The following is a 15,181-nucleotide window of genomic DNA, read 5'->3' as shown; positions in this document are numbered from 1 at the left end:
GGGGGCAGGGACTGAGGGCAGTGGGTTCGGGGTGGGAGGTACAGGGGAAACTGCAGGGGAGGCTGAGGGAACAGGGTCAGGGTGGGGGCTGAGGGCAGCGGGTCAGGTCTACACTGGCACCTCTCAGCATTGCTGTGCCGGGTGGCAGACCTGCACCAGCACTACCCTGGTGATGGAAGATTCCTCAGTGGAAATGCAGACTTCATGACACAGACCCTCCTTGTCACTTCAAACCTGGTGCTGCTTAGGTCAGTCGCTAGGCTCTTGTCACTTTCAAACCCATGCAGGGTATCTGTCTCTTTTTCAGTGCTCAGGTTAAGAAAAGCCTCTGCATTTTGTGAGGGCTTTAGCATTCACAGGGGAGGTACTGTGGGGGAGGCAGAGGGAACAGGGTCAGGGGGGCTGAGGGAAGTGGATTGAGGGTGAGGGGCACAGGGGGGACACTGCGGGGGAGGCTGAGGGAACAGGTTCAGGCGGGCTGAGGGCAGTGGATTGAGGGTGGGGGCACAGGGGGGACTGCGGGGGAGGCTGAGGGAACAGGGTCAGGGTGGGGCTGAGGGCAGTGGGTCGGGTGAGATGATCGGGGGAGGGGAGGGACACTGCGAGGAAGGCTGAGGGAATAGGGTCAGGGTGGGGGCTGAGGGCAGTGGGGAGCCCCTCTAGAGGGACCTGCCAGTGGGCCCAGCAGTACTTACCTGGAGCGGCTCCCAGGAAGCATCCAGTAGGCAGTCCCTCTGGCTCCTTCCTACGGTTGGGTCGGGTCGAGGGGAGGGGGACAGGGGCAGGGGGTCTCTCTGCCCGAGTCTACAGGCCCTGCCCCGCTGCAGCATGCAGGGGAGTAAGACCTCCTCGCTGCCTCTCTGTGTGCCGGGGCAGGGCTGCGCTCTGCAGGCTCCTACCGGGCGGGCGGCGGGCCCCGTGGGCTGACACTGCTGCACCAGGAGCTCTCAGCTGCGCGCTGCCCCAGGAAGGAAAGGTGAGTGGTGCCGGCTTGCCGGGGCTCCCCAAATGCGGCTGCCATGTCAGCACTTTTGGGTCTTTAAATAGCCGTCCGGGGGGAAATCCCGGACATTTTTAGCTTTTTACAAATTCCCCTCGGACAGCTATTTAAAGACCCAAAAGCCGGACATGTCCGGGGAAACCCGGACATATGGTAACCCTAATTAAAAGGTGAATAGCACCTTTTGAGGGAAAAAGAATATGTTTCCCCAAATTGGTAGCCAAATATATGAAGACTTAAAAACACAAATATATTCAAAAGATCACCACAACTGTGTTTTTCTCTCTCTAATAATCCTGAACAGACTCAAAGCAGGGACCTGCCCTTCTAGCACTGTTCTATATGTTTTAAGATAATTTAAACTGTTGCCATGGAAAAGACATAGGGCTTGATTCTACCCGGACATTGGTTTTAACCAGTGTGGTTTCAATGGAATTACTCCTGATTTACACTGGTGTGAGAAAAAATTCTTACTGCTTAGACAGAATTGGTTAAGTTTTAAAACAAGTGTGTTACAGTCTAGTTCATTCTGGCTGCTAGACCCATTGAAAATTACTGAATTTTACAGGTTTGGCAAGTAGGTGAAAACACACATTAAAGAAGCAGAAATAATGCATTATATAATGTCCTGTGTTCATTTGACAAGTGCAGGAATTATGTATGTGTAAATTATATGATGCATGGGTTAGAACAGGGGTTCTCAACTTTTTTCTCTCTGAGGCCCACCCTGACATGCTATAAAAACTCCAGGGCCCAGCGGGGGAGGGGAGCCCTCGAGGCAGGGACCTTGGGCATAGGCGTAGTTTGACTTCTATTTTGTGGGGGCAGGAGCCAGCAGGGCTCGAGACACCTCCACATGACGGGGCCCAGGGAGGGAGTACCACCTCCATCCCCTGACTCACCTCAGCAGGCCATCCAGCCTGTCTGGGGTGGGAGGGAGGGGCGCACGCAAACAAAAATTATAACTAAAAGGTGGGGGACTCAGCTCAAAAAGTCTGAGAACAGCTTAGGGTGCAGGGAGGGGTTGTGTGCAGACAGGGGATAGCTCAAGATGCAGGGAGGGGGTACCTTGGGCTGTGCATACAGGGGGTGGCGGTGGGTGCAGGGAGAGAGGTACTAGGTGCTGTGTGCGGGCAGGGGGGTAGCTCAGGGTACAGGGAGAGGGGTGCTAGGGGCTGTATGCTGGGAGGACTCCCCTGGGATCCCTGTTCCCAGAGGGGTCTGCCAGCCACGGAGTCGGGTCTCCCCACCCGGGGGGCTCTTACTGGCTGCCTCTGCGGGAGCAAAGGGGGCTTGGAGCTGAGAAGCAGCATTAACCTGGGGAACCAACAGGAGAGGAGGGAACGCTGCCGCTGCCTGCTCCATGGCACCAGCCAGAGCCACAGCTGCCCCGCACTGCCTGGCTCCAGCTTCCCACCTCCGACTTGGTGGGGGTGGGAGGGCAGGGGTGGGGAGAAGGTGTGAGGCTGCCCCCTGGCACTGCTGTGCTCTTGCGTGGCAGTTGGCGGGGGAGGGGCAATGCCCTCCATGTCCCCAACTCTGCCCATGGGCTCAGGGCTTCTGCCCCACAGGGAGCACCAGGGCTCGCAACTCCTGGATTCAGCCTGGCGCCTCCCGGCTTCAGCCCTGCTGGGGGCGCCGGGAACTGGGGCTTCAGCTGGGGGGCCCTGCAGCCGTCTTGAAAGGGCTTGCAGGCCCCCGGGGGGGCCGTGTTGAGAACCGCTGGGTTAGAGAGTACAAGTTAATGAGTTACTACTCAATAGCATACTTACACGTTATGAGATTTTTGAAAATTTGGCCCTGTGTCTTCAAGCAAGGTATGGACACAGTTTTGAAAATTTTGGTCACAGGGTTGTAAACAAATTTAGTAACTTACAAGACTATAATTAGGTACCGTACCCATTGTGGATGAAATCCTGACCCTGAAAAAAATGGGAGTTTTGCCATTGACTTCAATAGTGCCAGAATTTCTCCTCATGTGAACTTATGCAAAGTTGATGCACATGAACTTAGTAACTATGACTGAACAGCAAAAATGGCTGGCTACATATATACATATTTTTCACTTCTGCTTGTTGATTTTCTCCAACACAATCAGTTATCCTTTTTTGCTTCACCATCTGTGAATTACAGATCACCAGCAATGTGGGAAACAATCAGCTGAGCCATAGTCCGCCCACGCAATGTTCTTAATTCTTTACAGGATTTCACAGACACCGACTCCTTCACTTTTGCCTCTATGAAATATATTTTTCACATGTATCCAATATATTTATTTTACGTATAAATCAAAAATATTGACTGAAATAAATAACTTTTACCCATTAGGCATTTGGGAGATGGAGAGGGAATCACCAGCACTTTCCAGTGGTTTCAAATACTGCCCTAGTCATCTTAAGACACAAACACTAGGGAAGATTCTGAATTCGGTTTATCAATGATATGTCTGTGAACTGGATATAGTTGCCATGGATCAAAGAACTAATAAGTCCGAACACTTCATTTAGATAAAACTGAAAATTCCTCACCTTCCTGAGTCAAGAGGATGATCAAGAGGATCATCACTAACTGAATCCGCATTAAAATCCAAAGGTTCTGCATCTTGGAGGAGTTCTATTCTATCCCTTTCGGTCCTGCCATTTGACCTGGTATACTTAGACACGGCTGAATTAAAAAAAAAAAAAGTATAGAATAAGCAATTATCATTAAACATCTTAACATTTTATGTCTTATAAATGCTCTCTCTCTAAGAAACAAACATAATATGCACATTACTTGTAAGTCATTCAAAAAGTAAGCCTGACTATAGCTAGATTCAATATTTGGCTAATTCTAGTTGGATGCTCACAGTTCCAACCAGTACCCCTGCGAAAAATGCACTCACTCTGATGTACAGCTTGCAATTTTTCAAAAGGGCCAACCCCTTTGCCAAATATATACCCAGTTTCACCAGAAAACTACAAGGCACTTTTCAATTAGACCTATTTTGACACAGAGTTTAAAATTATGAGCTTTTGTAATTGGAAAAATATATTCCTCCCACACCATGATTCAAAAGTGGTTAGACAATATTGGTTGAAACTATGTTTCTTAAAACAAATGCCAAATCAAATCCAAACCAAACATTTGGGCAAAGACCATGCTAGGAAAAAAATAATCAACCCAAAAAGCCAAAGTTTCAAAAAGTTATGAATGACTGGGAATAAGTGTTAAAAGGCAATCTGTTATGCAGTCTTCACAATACCAGTTTGTGCGCCTCCTGTTATAATATTGGAACACTGCATATTATTTGGGTGTCATTAAAATAATTTCAGTTAATCACTATGGGAGAGGGCGGGGGGTGAGAAATGATAACCCACCACATTTCTTGCTCAAAATTTGTACCTATAATAGTTACATGTAAGATTAGTATAACTGAAAGTAGTTACATAGGGAAATTATTTCTCTCTACTCAATATATTTACTTTATTGATTTAATAGCACTTTGTGCATACTCAGTTTCACTGTATTGATGGGTCAGCTGTATTTCCTGTTTCATGAATTAGCATACCATTATTTGTGTTCAGCTCTGAGAAGCTCATGGGCAAACAGTAAAACACACAAAAATTCAGAAATATGTACAAGTGAAAAGAAAAAGATGGGTAAAACTCTCCAGTAAGCATAAAAACTAATTACCTGCACATTGAAAATTTGACCAATATTTTACTATTTTCCCTCAAGAAATACATAACTTCAAATGATTTAACATATGGTAGTTTCACACATTATAAAAAAATGTAAACTACGAGTTTGTATAATAGGTTATATATTCAGTATATTGAATTAATATTCTGTAAGTCTAATTACTGTGACACCATACATTTGAAAGATTATCTGGGCAACTAGAAGGGTTACAGATTTTAAAATCTTAGAGTCTGTAAAAAATTGCAAGCATCCCTACCTCTCAGAACACAGTAAAACAATCCACTTTGGGCTGGTCAATACTAAAGCTGTAAGTCAACCTAAGTTACACTATTCCAGTTATGTAATTGAAGCTGACATAACTTAGGTCGACTTAAAGCAGTGTCTATACCAGGGATCGGCAACCTTTCAGAAGTGGTGTGCCGAGTCTTCATTTATTTACTCTAATTTAAGGTTTTGCGTGCTAGGAATACATTTTAACGTTTTTAGAAGGTCTCTTTCTAGAAGTCTAAAATATATAATTAAACTATTGTTGTATAGAAAATAAATAAGGTTTTTAAAATGTTTAAGAAGCTTCATTTAAAATTAAATTAAAATGCAGAGCCCCCCGGACCAGTGGTCAGGACCCAGGCAGTGTGAGTGTCACTGAAAATCAGCTTGCATGCCGCTTTCGGCACACATGCCATAGGTTGCCTACCCCTGGTCTATACCATGCTGTGTCGACGGGAGATGCTCTCCCGCCAACTTATCTTACGCTTCTCAGGGAGCTGGCGTACAGATGTCGATGGCAAAGTGCTCTCCCATCGACTTAGCAGGTCAAACCAAAACTATTGCATCTATTGCAGCAGTGCTGATTTAGCCATATGTGTAGCCCTTTGTTATCAATCCCACAGCTGAGAAGAGCTGCTCAAATCATAAGGACTACAGGTCAAATCAGAGAGTCCAATAACTGACCTAGGAATCTGTGACTACTCTCAGAACCTCCCTCATGGAGTGGAAAGAGGAAATGTCAAAGATTGCCAGCCCCGTGGAGACCTACTGTCCCTCCTGGAGCAAACAGCATGGCTTCATGACACAAGAAGGGGTAAACTCAGCATGCGGAGATGATAAGCAGAAAAGAAATTATTGCTACTTTTATAATTATGGTAGTGAAGGTTTTAAGAAAGTATAGAAAAAAGTGTATTACTTACGTCTGCTTGCGTTGGTCTCTGAGAAACTAGATTCTTTTTGGTCTGCGTGAACATTTCTATTTCTAGTGGAATCTTCTCGGCTGTTTCCATATCGCTCTTTCCATTCCTGATCCAAAAACAAACACAAAAAAATACACCCCATCAGCTATATGAACAAAGTTACTTACTCGGATCATATCTGGAATCCTCTGAAATTCTAGATCCATTGTCTTAAGATATTCACCCTCACACAATAAACTAGAGCAGCAGTAACATAAGTGTTTATACATTAGGTGTTATTGAGTACACGCTGTGAGACTGCGTGCCTGTGTCTTCTTCAATTGACAAAATTTTAATATGTGCCCTTTCATTCTAAAATATATTTTACTAGCAAGTGTTCCCCCCCCATTAGTTTTTTAAAAGTAAGTATCATAGTTATACTAATTATGTATTAAATCTATTTGTACAAAATATGCTCAATATCTCTATAGTCTATGCAGTAGAAATGAGATGTTACTTTTTGGTTCCTTCCTCCACCTGTTGGTAGGATAATACAATAGTCACACAGTTATATGATGCTTACAGTAAAAGTTCTCGTCACATTAATATTTTCATATTAGAGTTTACATCAGCAGTTCTCAAACTGTGGGTCGGGACCCCACAGTGGGTGGTGACCCCGTTTTAATCGGGTTGCAAGGCTGGCATTAGACTTTCTGGGGATAAAGCTGAACCCTGAGCCCCACCACCTGGGGCCAAAGTCCGAGCCCCACCGCCCAGGGCTGAAAAGCTGAAGCCTGAGGGCTTCAGCCCTGGGTGGTAGGGCTCAGGTTACAGGCCCCCTGCGTGGGGTCGTGTAGTATTTTTGTTGTCAGAAGGGGTTGCGATGCAATGAAGTTTGAGAACCCCTGGTTTATGTAAAAGAGAGGAAGGGTCTGATTCAATTTCTATTAAAACCTATTGGAAACTATTTAATTACATTCAATATGGCTCAAATTCAGCTCAGTGGTTCCAGATCCTGAACTGGTGTAAACGGACATAATTCCATTGAAGACAATATATCAATTTACAACAGAGCAAGATCTTCAGTTCTAGTCTGCAGAATAAAAACCACCCAATCTTTCTGAACCATTAATTGAAAATGGTCTGGCAAGACCAAAATGTTTCATGTTAATTTAAGTGCAGTGACAATATAACACGTAAACACATGAAGAAAACATGTAAAATTAAGCGCTGCAGATTTGCAATAAACCAGATTCTATTTTTAATTCATTTTGAATTTAAAAAAGAAAGTATTTGAGTTTGAAAAGCATGCCGGGGTAATAATTTCCTGCAGACTACAATAATGAATTGACTGGAGGGGGATAGACATATTAATTCTGGGATTATGACTTTATATGTCAAATTCCACACCAGTGTTATAATGGAATGAAAACCCAGGTCCTAAAGGAAAGTTGTAATACATACCAACATACAGTACATAGAAAATTAGTATAATACTTTCTAAAATATTCTCATACCCTTCTTCTATTTTCACCTTCTTCCTGCCTTTGCCGTTTTCTTTTTTCTAGAAAAGGAACAATATTTTTATTTAACTAAAGAGTAATAAAAACCATCAGTGATTATAAACAGTTAAAGCAGCAAGGATTAAAAAAGGCAGTGGAATAAAATTCTTACCAATACTCTTAAAGGGACTAAATTTAATCAAAACCAATACATTTTTCATGAAGAAGGGGCTACCTGAGGAAAAACATTGAAGTTTTAAATTAACTACTTGCCTACTTTTGATAAATTTGAATGAAGCTTAATATGAACTTTCCCAATATTTAATAACATGGCAGATCAACAGATGGGGCAGGGAAGAAGAATGAATAATTCTAAAATTATAATGATGTGCCAGACGGAAGGATCTCTGTCAAAGAGAAACTAAAATGTTACCTAAAATACACAAGGGTTTGTTTTTGATTGAAGGTCTGGCAGTTCTAAAAATTAACTAATGGGACAATGACAATATTTAGCTCTGTAAACTTAATGATGGGATGTTTAAGGGTCCTTTCAAAAGAGAGTCTCTGTAAAATGCCTGGTGCCATAATTGCTTAAGGGTGGCGGTGCATGCACCTTTCCAATGAAAATTGAGTACAAATAACTTCATCTTATACTTTCTGATTGATGTACACAGTCTTTACGTAACTTATTAAAAACTGATGACACATTATTATAGCACCTTCCATCTGAAGATTTCAGCTTTATAAATCTCAACTAATTAAGAATCACAATGGCCCTGAAATACTCGAAAGGGTATCTCAGATTGGGATCTCATGTGAAAAACTTCACTTCTACACTACTCCTTACCACCAAGTTGGGGCATTAGTTCAGTACTGATTCCAAGAGAAGACTACTGCCTACTGAATCACAAACACTGGTTCCTGCAGCATCTAAGGTTTCCTTAGACTCTTTCACATACTGATGAAGTCCTATAGTGTGCAAATTGAGAGAGGTGAGGGATTTAGACAAATAGCACATTTAGTTTATAAAGTGATCCTTGCAATTTTAGATTTTGGGACTAAGTACTAAAAAGCCATAAACAATATTCAGTTTTATCACAAAATTTTAGATACATGTATTGCACCCCTATTACCTCTTCTGATTAACTCCTTTCCTTCATCAATGAAGTCAGAGGTCATCTCATTGTCTCCCATGAACTGTTGGAACCCCAGCAGATTCAAACAACGAGTTCCTAAGCTGGTAAAAACAAAAGATAAAAGAAAAGTTTTAATTCATAAAAATCATCTGAGACAAACTGTGCTGTAGCATGCAAAGTTAGCTATCCCCAAAACGCAGGGAGAAGAGCTTACCATATTGGCAATCTACATTTTAAAAAGGATATCATTTATTTTGCTGAGTAAGCAAGCTGAAAATTCAGTACACTAAGGAGGTACTTAGACCCAGATTGTGAAGGAAAGGCGTGCATCAGCCCATAAAAGTCCTTTCAATGATGTTAAATCAGAAATACAGCAAAATGGAAGCATGCTTACAATTTATTAGAAGCGTTCCCTCCTATCACTACTGCAAATAACTTAAAACAAGAAATGCACCTGCTTGCAGTAATCTCACAAATACTAAAATTATAGCTGTTGTGTCAGATCTTCGATACCACTGTAAAAACATTGAGGATTCCCCTCTATGTAGATGACAAGTCATGAGAATGAGTTACTATAGAGGAGCCTATGTAAACTCACTCCTGGCTTCCAATGCAGGAGTCATGTCCCGGGTATCCTTATGCCACAGCGACCCCTGGCTGCTAACCAGCCTCATGGAGTCATGGGCAACCAGATGAGAAGGCTGCTCTAACTTTTATGGGGGACTGCTCTGACCCTGGAATCAGGAGGCCTGAAACCATCTTTGCGCTCTCTCCATGGTGAGAACTGTTGTTCTTTGCTCTGAGAGAGAATCTGGTTGTTTTTAAGTAGATTTAACAGTTCATTCATGGTGTGAAAAACTTTTTAATGTAACTTTTGCACTTTCAGACTGCTGAGCTCTGGTGAATGGTTCAACATTTTACTGAATCATTCAGCTTTTTAGGCATTTAAAAAATGTATTGCTATCTAAAAGCTGCAGATTCTAAAATGCTAAACTGAACTACAATCTCATCTTTAATAGTTTGAGTTAATATGATGATGCAGCTGGGGGTGGGGAGGAGTGTCTTATATTTTGAAATCAGTGATAAGTAAATAATAAATGCAAAGGATTACAGATCTGTCAATTACTCACCTGAAGTAAGTGGCAATACAGAGAATGACAACCAGCATGGGATAATATATATAAAACCCATCTGCAATGAAAGATAACACTCTCATGGAGCCCATTATCTGAAGAGAAAAATGTTGATTAGTACAAAGATAAGACAGTTGCATCAATTCTTTTTGTTTCTGTTTAGAATTTACCACTGTCTCACCCATAGGGCCCAGTTACAATACAATAAGTTATCCATTCGCTGAATATCTATGTAATGAATGTTGACAAGTGAAAAGTGAGTTATCAATAATTAACAGTACTGTCGCTCTCCCTGTGTCACATTGCCAAAGCTGCAATCAGCAGGGGGCGCTTGAGCTGGATCCCGCTAATTATAAAAGCGAGGGTGGTCTCTGAGGTCTACAAGACCTTGGAACTTTCACTCTCCCCATCTCTGCCCCAAAGAGTCCAAATTTTATCACTTTCTGGTAGGGCTGTCAACGATTAAAAAATTAAATTGCGATTAATCGCACTATTAAACAATAATAGAACACCATTTATGTAAATATTTTTGGATGTTTTCTACATTTTCAAATATATTAATTTCAATCACAACACAGAATACAAAGTGTACAGTGCTCACTTTATATTATTTTTGAATATAAATATTTGCACTGTAAAAAAAATAGTATATTTCAATTCACCTAATACAAGTACTGTAATGCGACCTCTTTATCATGAAAGTTGAACTTAAAAATGTAGAATTAGGTACCAAAAAAACTGCATTCAGAAATAAAACAATGTAAAACTTTAGAGCCTAAAAGTCCACTCCGTCCTACTTCAGCTTATCAAGTTTGATTACAATTTGCAGGAGATAATGCTGCCCGCTTCTTGTTTACAATGTCACCTGAAAGTGAGAACAGGTGTTCTCATGGCACTGTTGTAGCCAGCGTCGCAAGATATTTACGTGCCAGATGCACTAAACATTCATATGTTCCTTGATGCTTCAACCACCATTCCAGAGGATATGTATACATTCTGATGACGGGTTCTGCTCGATAACGATCCAAAACACAGCAGACCGACACATGTTCATTTTCATCATCTGAGTCAGATGCCACCAGCAGAAGGTTGATTCTCTTTTTTGGTGGTTCGGGTTCTGTAGTTTCCGCATCGGAATGTTGCTCTTTTAAGACTTCTGAAAGTATGCCCCACATCTCGTCCCCTCAGATTTTGTAAGGCACTTCAGATTCTTAAACCCGGGGTAGAGTGTTGTTGCTATTTTTAGAAATCTCACATTGATACCTTCTTTGCGTTTTGTCAAATCTGCTGTGACAGTGTTCTTAAAACGAACATGTGCTGGGTCATCATCCGAGACGGCTATAACATGAAATACATTGCAGAATGCGGGTAAAACAGAACAGGAGACATACAATTCTCCCCTAAATTTGAGTTCAGTCACAAATTTAATTAATGCACTATTTTTTTAATGAGCACCATCAGCATGGAAGCATGTCCTCCAGAATGGTGGCTGAAGCATGACGGGGCATACAAATGTTTAGCATAGCTGGCATATAAATACCTTGCAATGCCAGCTACAAAAGTGCCATGCGAACGCCTGTTCTCAATGTCAGGTGACATCGTAATAAGAAGCAGGCAGCAGTATCTCCCGTAAATGTGAACAAACTTGTTTGTCTTAGCGATTGGCTGAACAAGTAGGACTGAGTGGACTTGTAGGCTCTGACGTTTTACACTTTGTTTTTGAGTGCAATTATGTAACAACAACAAATCTACATTTGTAAGTTACTTTCACGATAGAGATTGCACTACAGTACTTGTATGAGGTGAATTGAAAAATATTATTTCTTTTGTTTATCATTTTTACAGTGCAAATATTTGTAATAAAAATAATATAAAGTGAGCACTGTACACTTTTTATTCTGTGTTGTAATAGAAATCAATACATTTGAAAATGTAGAAAAACATCCAAAAATATTGAATAAATTTCAGTTAGTATTCTATTGTTTAACAGTGCGATTAATCGCGATTATTTTTTTAATTGCAGTTAATTTTTTGAGTTAATCACGTGAGTTAACTGCGATTAATAGACAGCCCTACTTTCTGGGCATGCTGCAAAAACAAATTAAAAAAGAAAACACCTGTGTGATAAGGTCTCTGGCTAAGCTGAGGGTAGAGAAATCACTGGCTGGCTGAGCTCCTGTGGAACTGATTTTAATGCAGCTGAGATTTAACTGTATTTAGTGTAGGAGTCATTATTTTAGAGCACATACAGCCATGGTTAGAAATATTGTCTTAAATCTAAATCAATAAACAAACTATGCCCACAAGATTATAGTCTGCCACCAAAATGATAATTCTACCAATGTCAAACCACTAATTGCTTAATAAAAAACATATTTACTGTCATCAGTCTCAACTTATGTTTGCTAGATATGTACACATTTGGATTCCATGGGCAAAAACAAATATTACTTGGAAGTTACAAGTTGCACTCATTTAGCTCAGCAAAACACACACTGTCCAGAGAGTGAAACTGAGTACAAGCCTGCCAGTCATAACAATTAGAAGTAATGAGTATCTTGACCTTGCCAAATGAATAAGACTGGAAAACAGTTTCTATTACTCCTGGGGGAATTCTGTGCCACTGCATGTGCACAGAATTCATGTCCCACACAGATTTCTTTGCTTCCCCACAGAAAAATGACTTCTGACAGGGAAGCTGCAAAAGTGGTCATACGCCTCTCCCGAGCAGTGCGGGTGCATCATTTTGGGCGCCTAGAGCAGTTGGTGGAGAAGTAAATCACCGCGGGGTACCCCCTGCCCCTGAATCATCCTGAGGAGCCCTCTGTACCCAGATCCCCACCCCACTGAGCCCCAACCCACCAAGCCCCACTCCCCCAGCACCCAGGCCACCTCGATAAGCCACACATACCCAGACCCCTCCCTGTCACTGAACCCCAACCAACTTGTAAATGTAAAGTAATGCACATTGGAAAAAATAACCCCAACTATACATACAATATGATGGGGGCTAATTTAGCTACAACTAATCAGGAAAGAGATCTTGGAGTCATCGTGGATAGTTCTCTGAAGACTTCCACGCAGTGTGCAGCAGCAGTCAAAAAAGCAAACAGGATGTTAGGAATCATTAAAAAAGGGATGCAGAATAAGATAGAGAATATCTTATTGCCCTTATATAAATCCATGGTACGCCCACATCTTGAATACTGCGTACAGATGTGGTCTCCTCATCTCAAAAAAGATATACTGGCATTAGAAAAGATTCAGAGAAGGGAAACTAAACTGATCAGGGGTTTGGAACGGGTCCCATATGAGGAGAGATTGAAGAGGCTAGGACTTTTCAGCTTGGAAAAGGGGAGACTAAGGGGGGATATGATAGAGGTATATAACATAACGAGTGGTGTGGAGAAAGTGAATAAGGAAAAGTTATTTACTTGTTCCCATAATATAAGAACTAGGGGCCACCAAATAAAATTAATAGGCAGCAGGTTTAAAACAAATAAAAGGAAGTTCTTCTTCACACAGCGCACAATCAACCTGTGGAACTCCTTGCCTGAGGAGGTTGTGAAAACTAGGACTATAAACAGGGTTTAAAAGAGAACGAGATCAATTCATGGCGGTTAAGTCAATTAATGGCTATTAGCGAGGATGGGTAAGGAATGGTGTCCCTAGCCTCTGTTTGTCAGAGGGTGGAGACGGATGGCAGGAGAGAGAGATCACTTGATCATTACCTGTCAGGTTCACTCCCTCTGGAACACCTGGCATTGGCCACTGTCGGCAGACAGGATACCGGGGCTGGATGGACCTTTGCTCTGACCCAGTATGGCCATTCTTATGTTCTTATGTAACTTCAACGGAACCCCCTGCAAAGTCCCATTCCTCCTGCACCCAGAAACCCCCAATGAATCCCTGTGCATCCAGATTCCCCATGCACCCAGAACCCCCACCAAACTGCCCACACCCAGACTGCCCCACACAAAACCCTCTCACTCCACACCTGGATCCCCCCACCCTAAGCCCTTCCACACTTTGATCCTGCTAGGCTGAGCCTGCCCTCTCCATACGAAAATTGGGGGCCAGGGCTGGGAGTGGAGGCAAGACTCTGTCCCTCTTGCTTGCTATCTTGGTGTGCGTGGCGCAGAGGGGCAGAGCCCCGGAGTGTTTCTGGGGAGGCCCAGCTCTTGCACTGTGTCAGGGTTGGGTGCAGCCTCACCACCAAATCCATGTGGGGGGGGGGGGGGGAGGGTAAGACTGCAGGGTGTCTCCATATTTATTGACAAATAAAATATGCAGAATTTTAAAATACTGTGACAGAATTTTTATTTTTTTGGCACAGAATTCCCTCAGGAGTAATTAATTCTATCCTGCTTAATACTGAGTAAGCAACAAGATGAAGAAATATGTTTTTACAGTAAACATTTAATTTCATAATTAATGTTTTTCTGACTGTTAAGCCATATTGCATCAAGAGACATGCTCTCTATACTTACTGATGTATATGCAGTTGCCTGAGTGTTTTTGTGAGAGATTGATGAATCCATGTGAGTCAAACCCAAGAAATTCAGACACAGTGGTGGTGTTAAACGGCAGAATAACCTGTATAAATTTAATAGTTAGCTGCTTTTAAGCAATTTCCCCCTTAATAAGATAAAACGTAAAGAATAATATCACAACTAGATATGAGGTGGCTTTTAAAAGATGAAATGCTGAATAAGTTGCACCTATCTGATCATCAAGGATTATATCTGAAACACTATTGATTTAAAATTCATTTATTATTTAAGAGGCAGTCCCAGAAACATACATATATTATATATATATATATATTTTACACACACACACACACACACACAAAAAACGTATGGTGTACTTACATGCCACTGAAAAGGAGACTGTATGCATCAGTCTGATGGTGCGAAGCTAAATAATAATAATTAAATACACGAATCCTGAAGACAGTTGAGTAAACACAGATACTTAAGAAGAAGATGGTAAGGAAGCAAGCCATCTAGAAACAAAATATTCATTTTTTACTATTTCTTTCAAATTTACAATTATATCAAAATAATTGCTGCAATACTAGACTTTAGCAACGAAAGACTTCAGGGCAAAATTGTTTATTTCTCTTGTGTCATGGAATTATAATATAACTAATGCATAAATTTAGCCTATACAGGGCTATATACAGTGCTGTCAATGTACTGCATACAAGATGTACTTAAATAAATACAGCAGTGAAATCATATTTTTGAAAAACAAAACATGTTAGCTCCTCTAAGTTGCAAAAGTATGAAGTGTATTTTTAAACAGCTAAGGAGGATTTAAAAGGGCTATCCTCCTTTCCTATTTCCAGTGTAAAATAAAGCATGTTATAGGCTGATGTTGTTGCAGTTAAACTGGGTCTAACTACAATTAGACAATGGTGATGATTTGAACAAACAAATGGATGAATAGTAAACTACCATAAGTAGCTTGGGAGCTCTTCCTTGACTTATACGGGACAGTCTAATAATAAAACAGGCGTTTAAAGTTCCTGTAGTTTTGTCACCATACTTCAAAT

The 15,181-nt window shown here is 41.5% G+C and overlaps 1 protein-coding gene across 2 annotated transcripts in view; it reads right to left on the bottom strand.

Moving 5' to 3' along the window:
• The window catches only part of LMBRD2 (LMBR1 domain containing 2), a 52,146-nt gene that overhangs the window by 8,184 nt on the left and 28,781 nt on the right, over window positions 1-15,181 (bottom strand). For both annotated transcript variants that reach the window (XM_054032902.1, XM_054032903.1), the window contains exons 11-17: window positions 14,496-14,629; window positions 14,112-14,217; window positions 9,619-9,716; window positions 8,486-8,589; window positions 7,368-7,414; window positions 5,872-5,977; window positions 3,529-3,664 (exon numbers count right to left, since the gene is read on the bottom strand). In XM_054032902.1, coding sequence (XP_053888877.1) covers window positions 3,529-3,664; window positions 5,872-5,977; window positions 7,368-7,414; window positions 8,486-8,589; window positions 9,619-9,716; window positions 14,112-14,217; window positions 14,496-14,629 — 731 coding nt within the window. The remainder of the gene's footprint in view (window positions 1-3,528; window positions 3,665-5,871; window positions 5,978-7,367; window positions 7,415-8,485; window positions 8,590-9,618; window positions 9,717-14,111; window positions 14,218-14,495; window positions 14,630-15,181) is intronic.

Source organism: Malaclemys terrapin, chromosome 6, assembly GCF_027887155.1.
Source record: "Malaclemys terrapin pileata isolate rMalTer1 chromosome 6, rMalTer1.hap1, whole genome shotgun sequence".
Lineage (NCBI taxonomy): Eukaryota > Metazoa > Chordata > Testudines > Emydidae > Malaclemys > Malaclemys terrapin.
The sequence above is the reverse complement of the archived record's forward strand: the minus strand, read 5'-3'. Positions and strand labels throughout refer to the sequence as shown.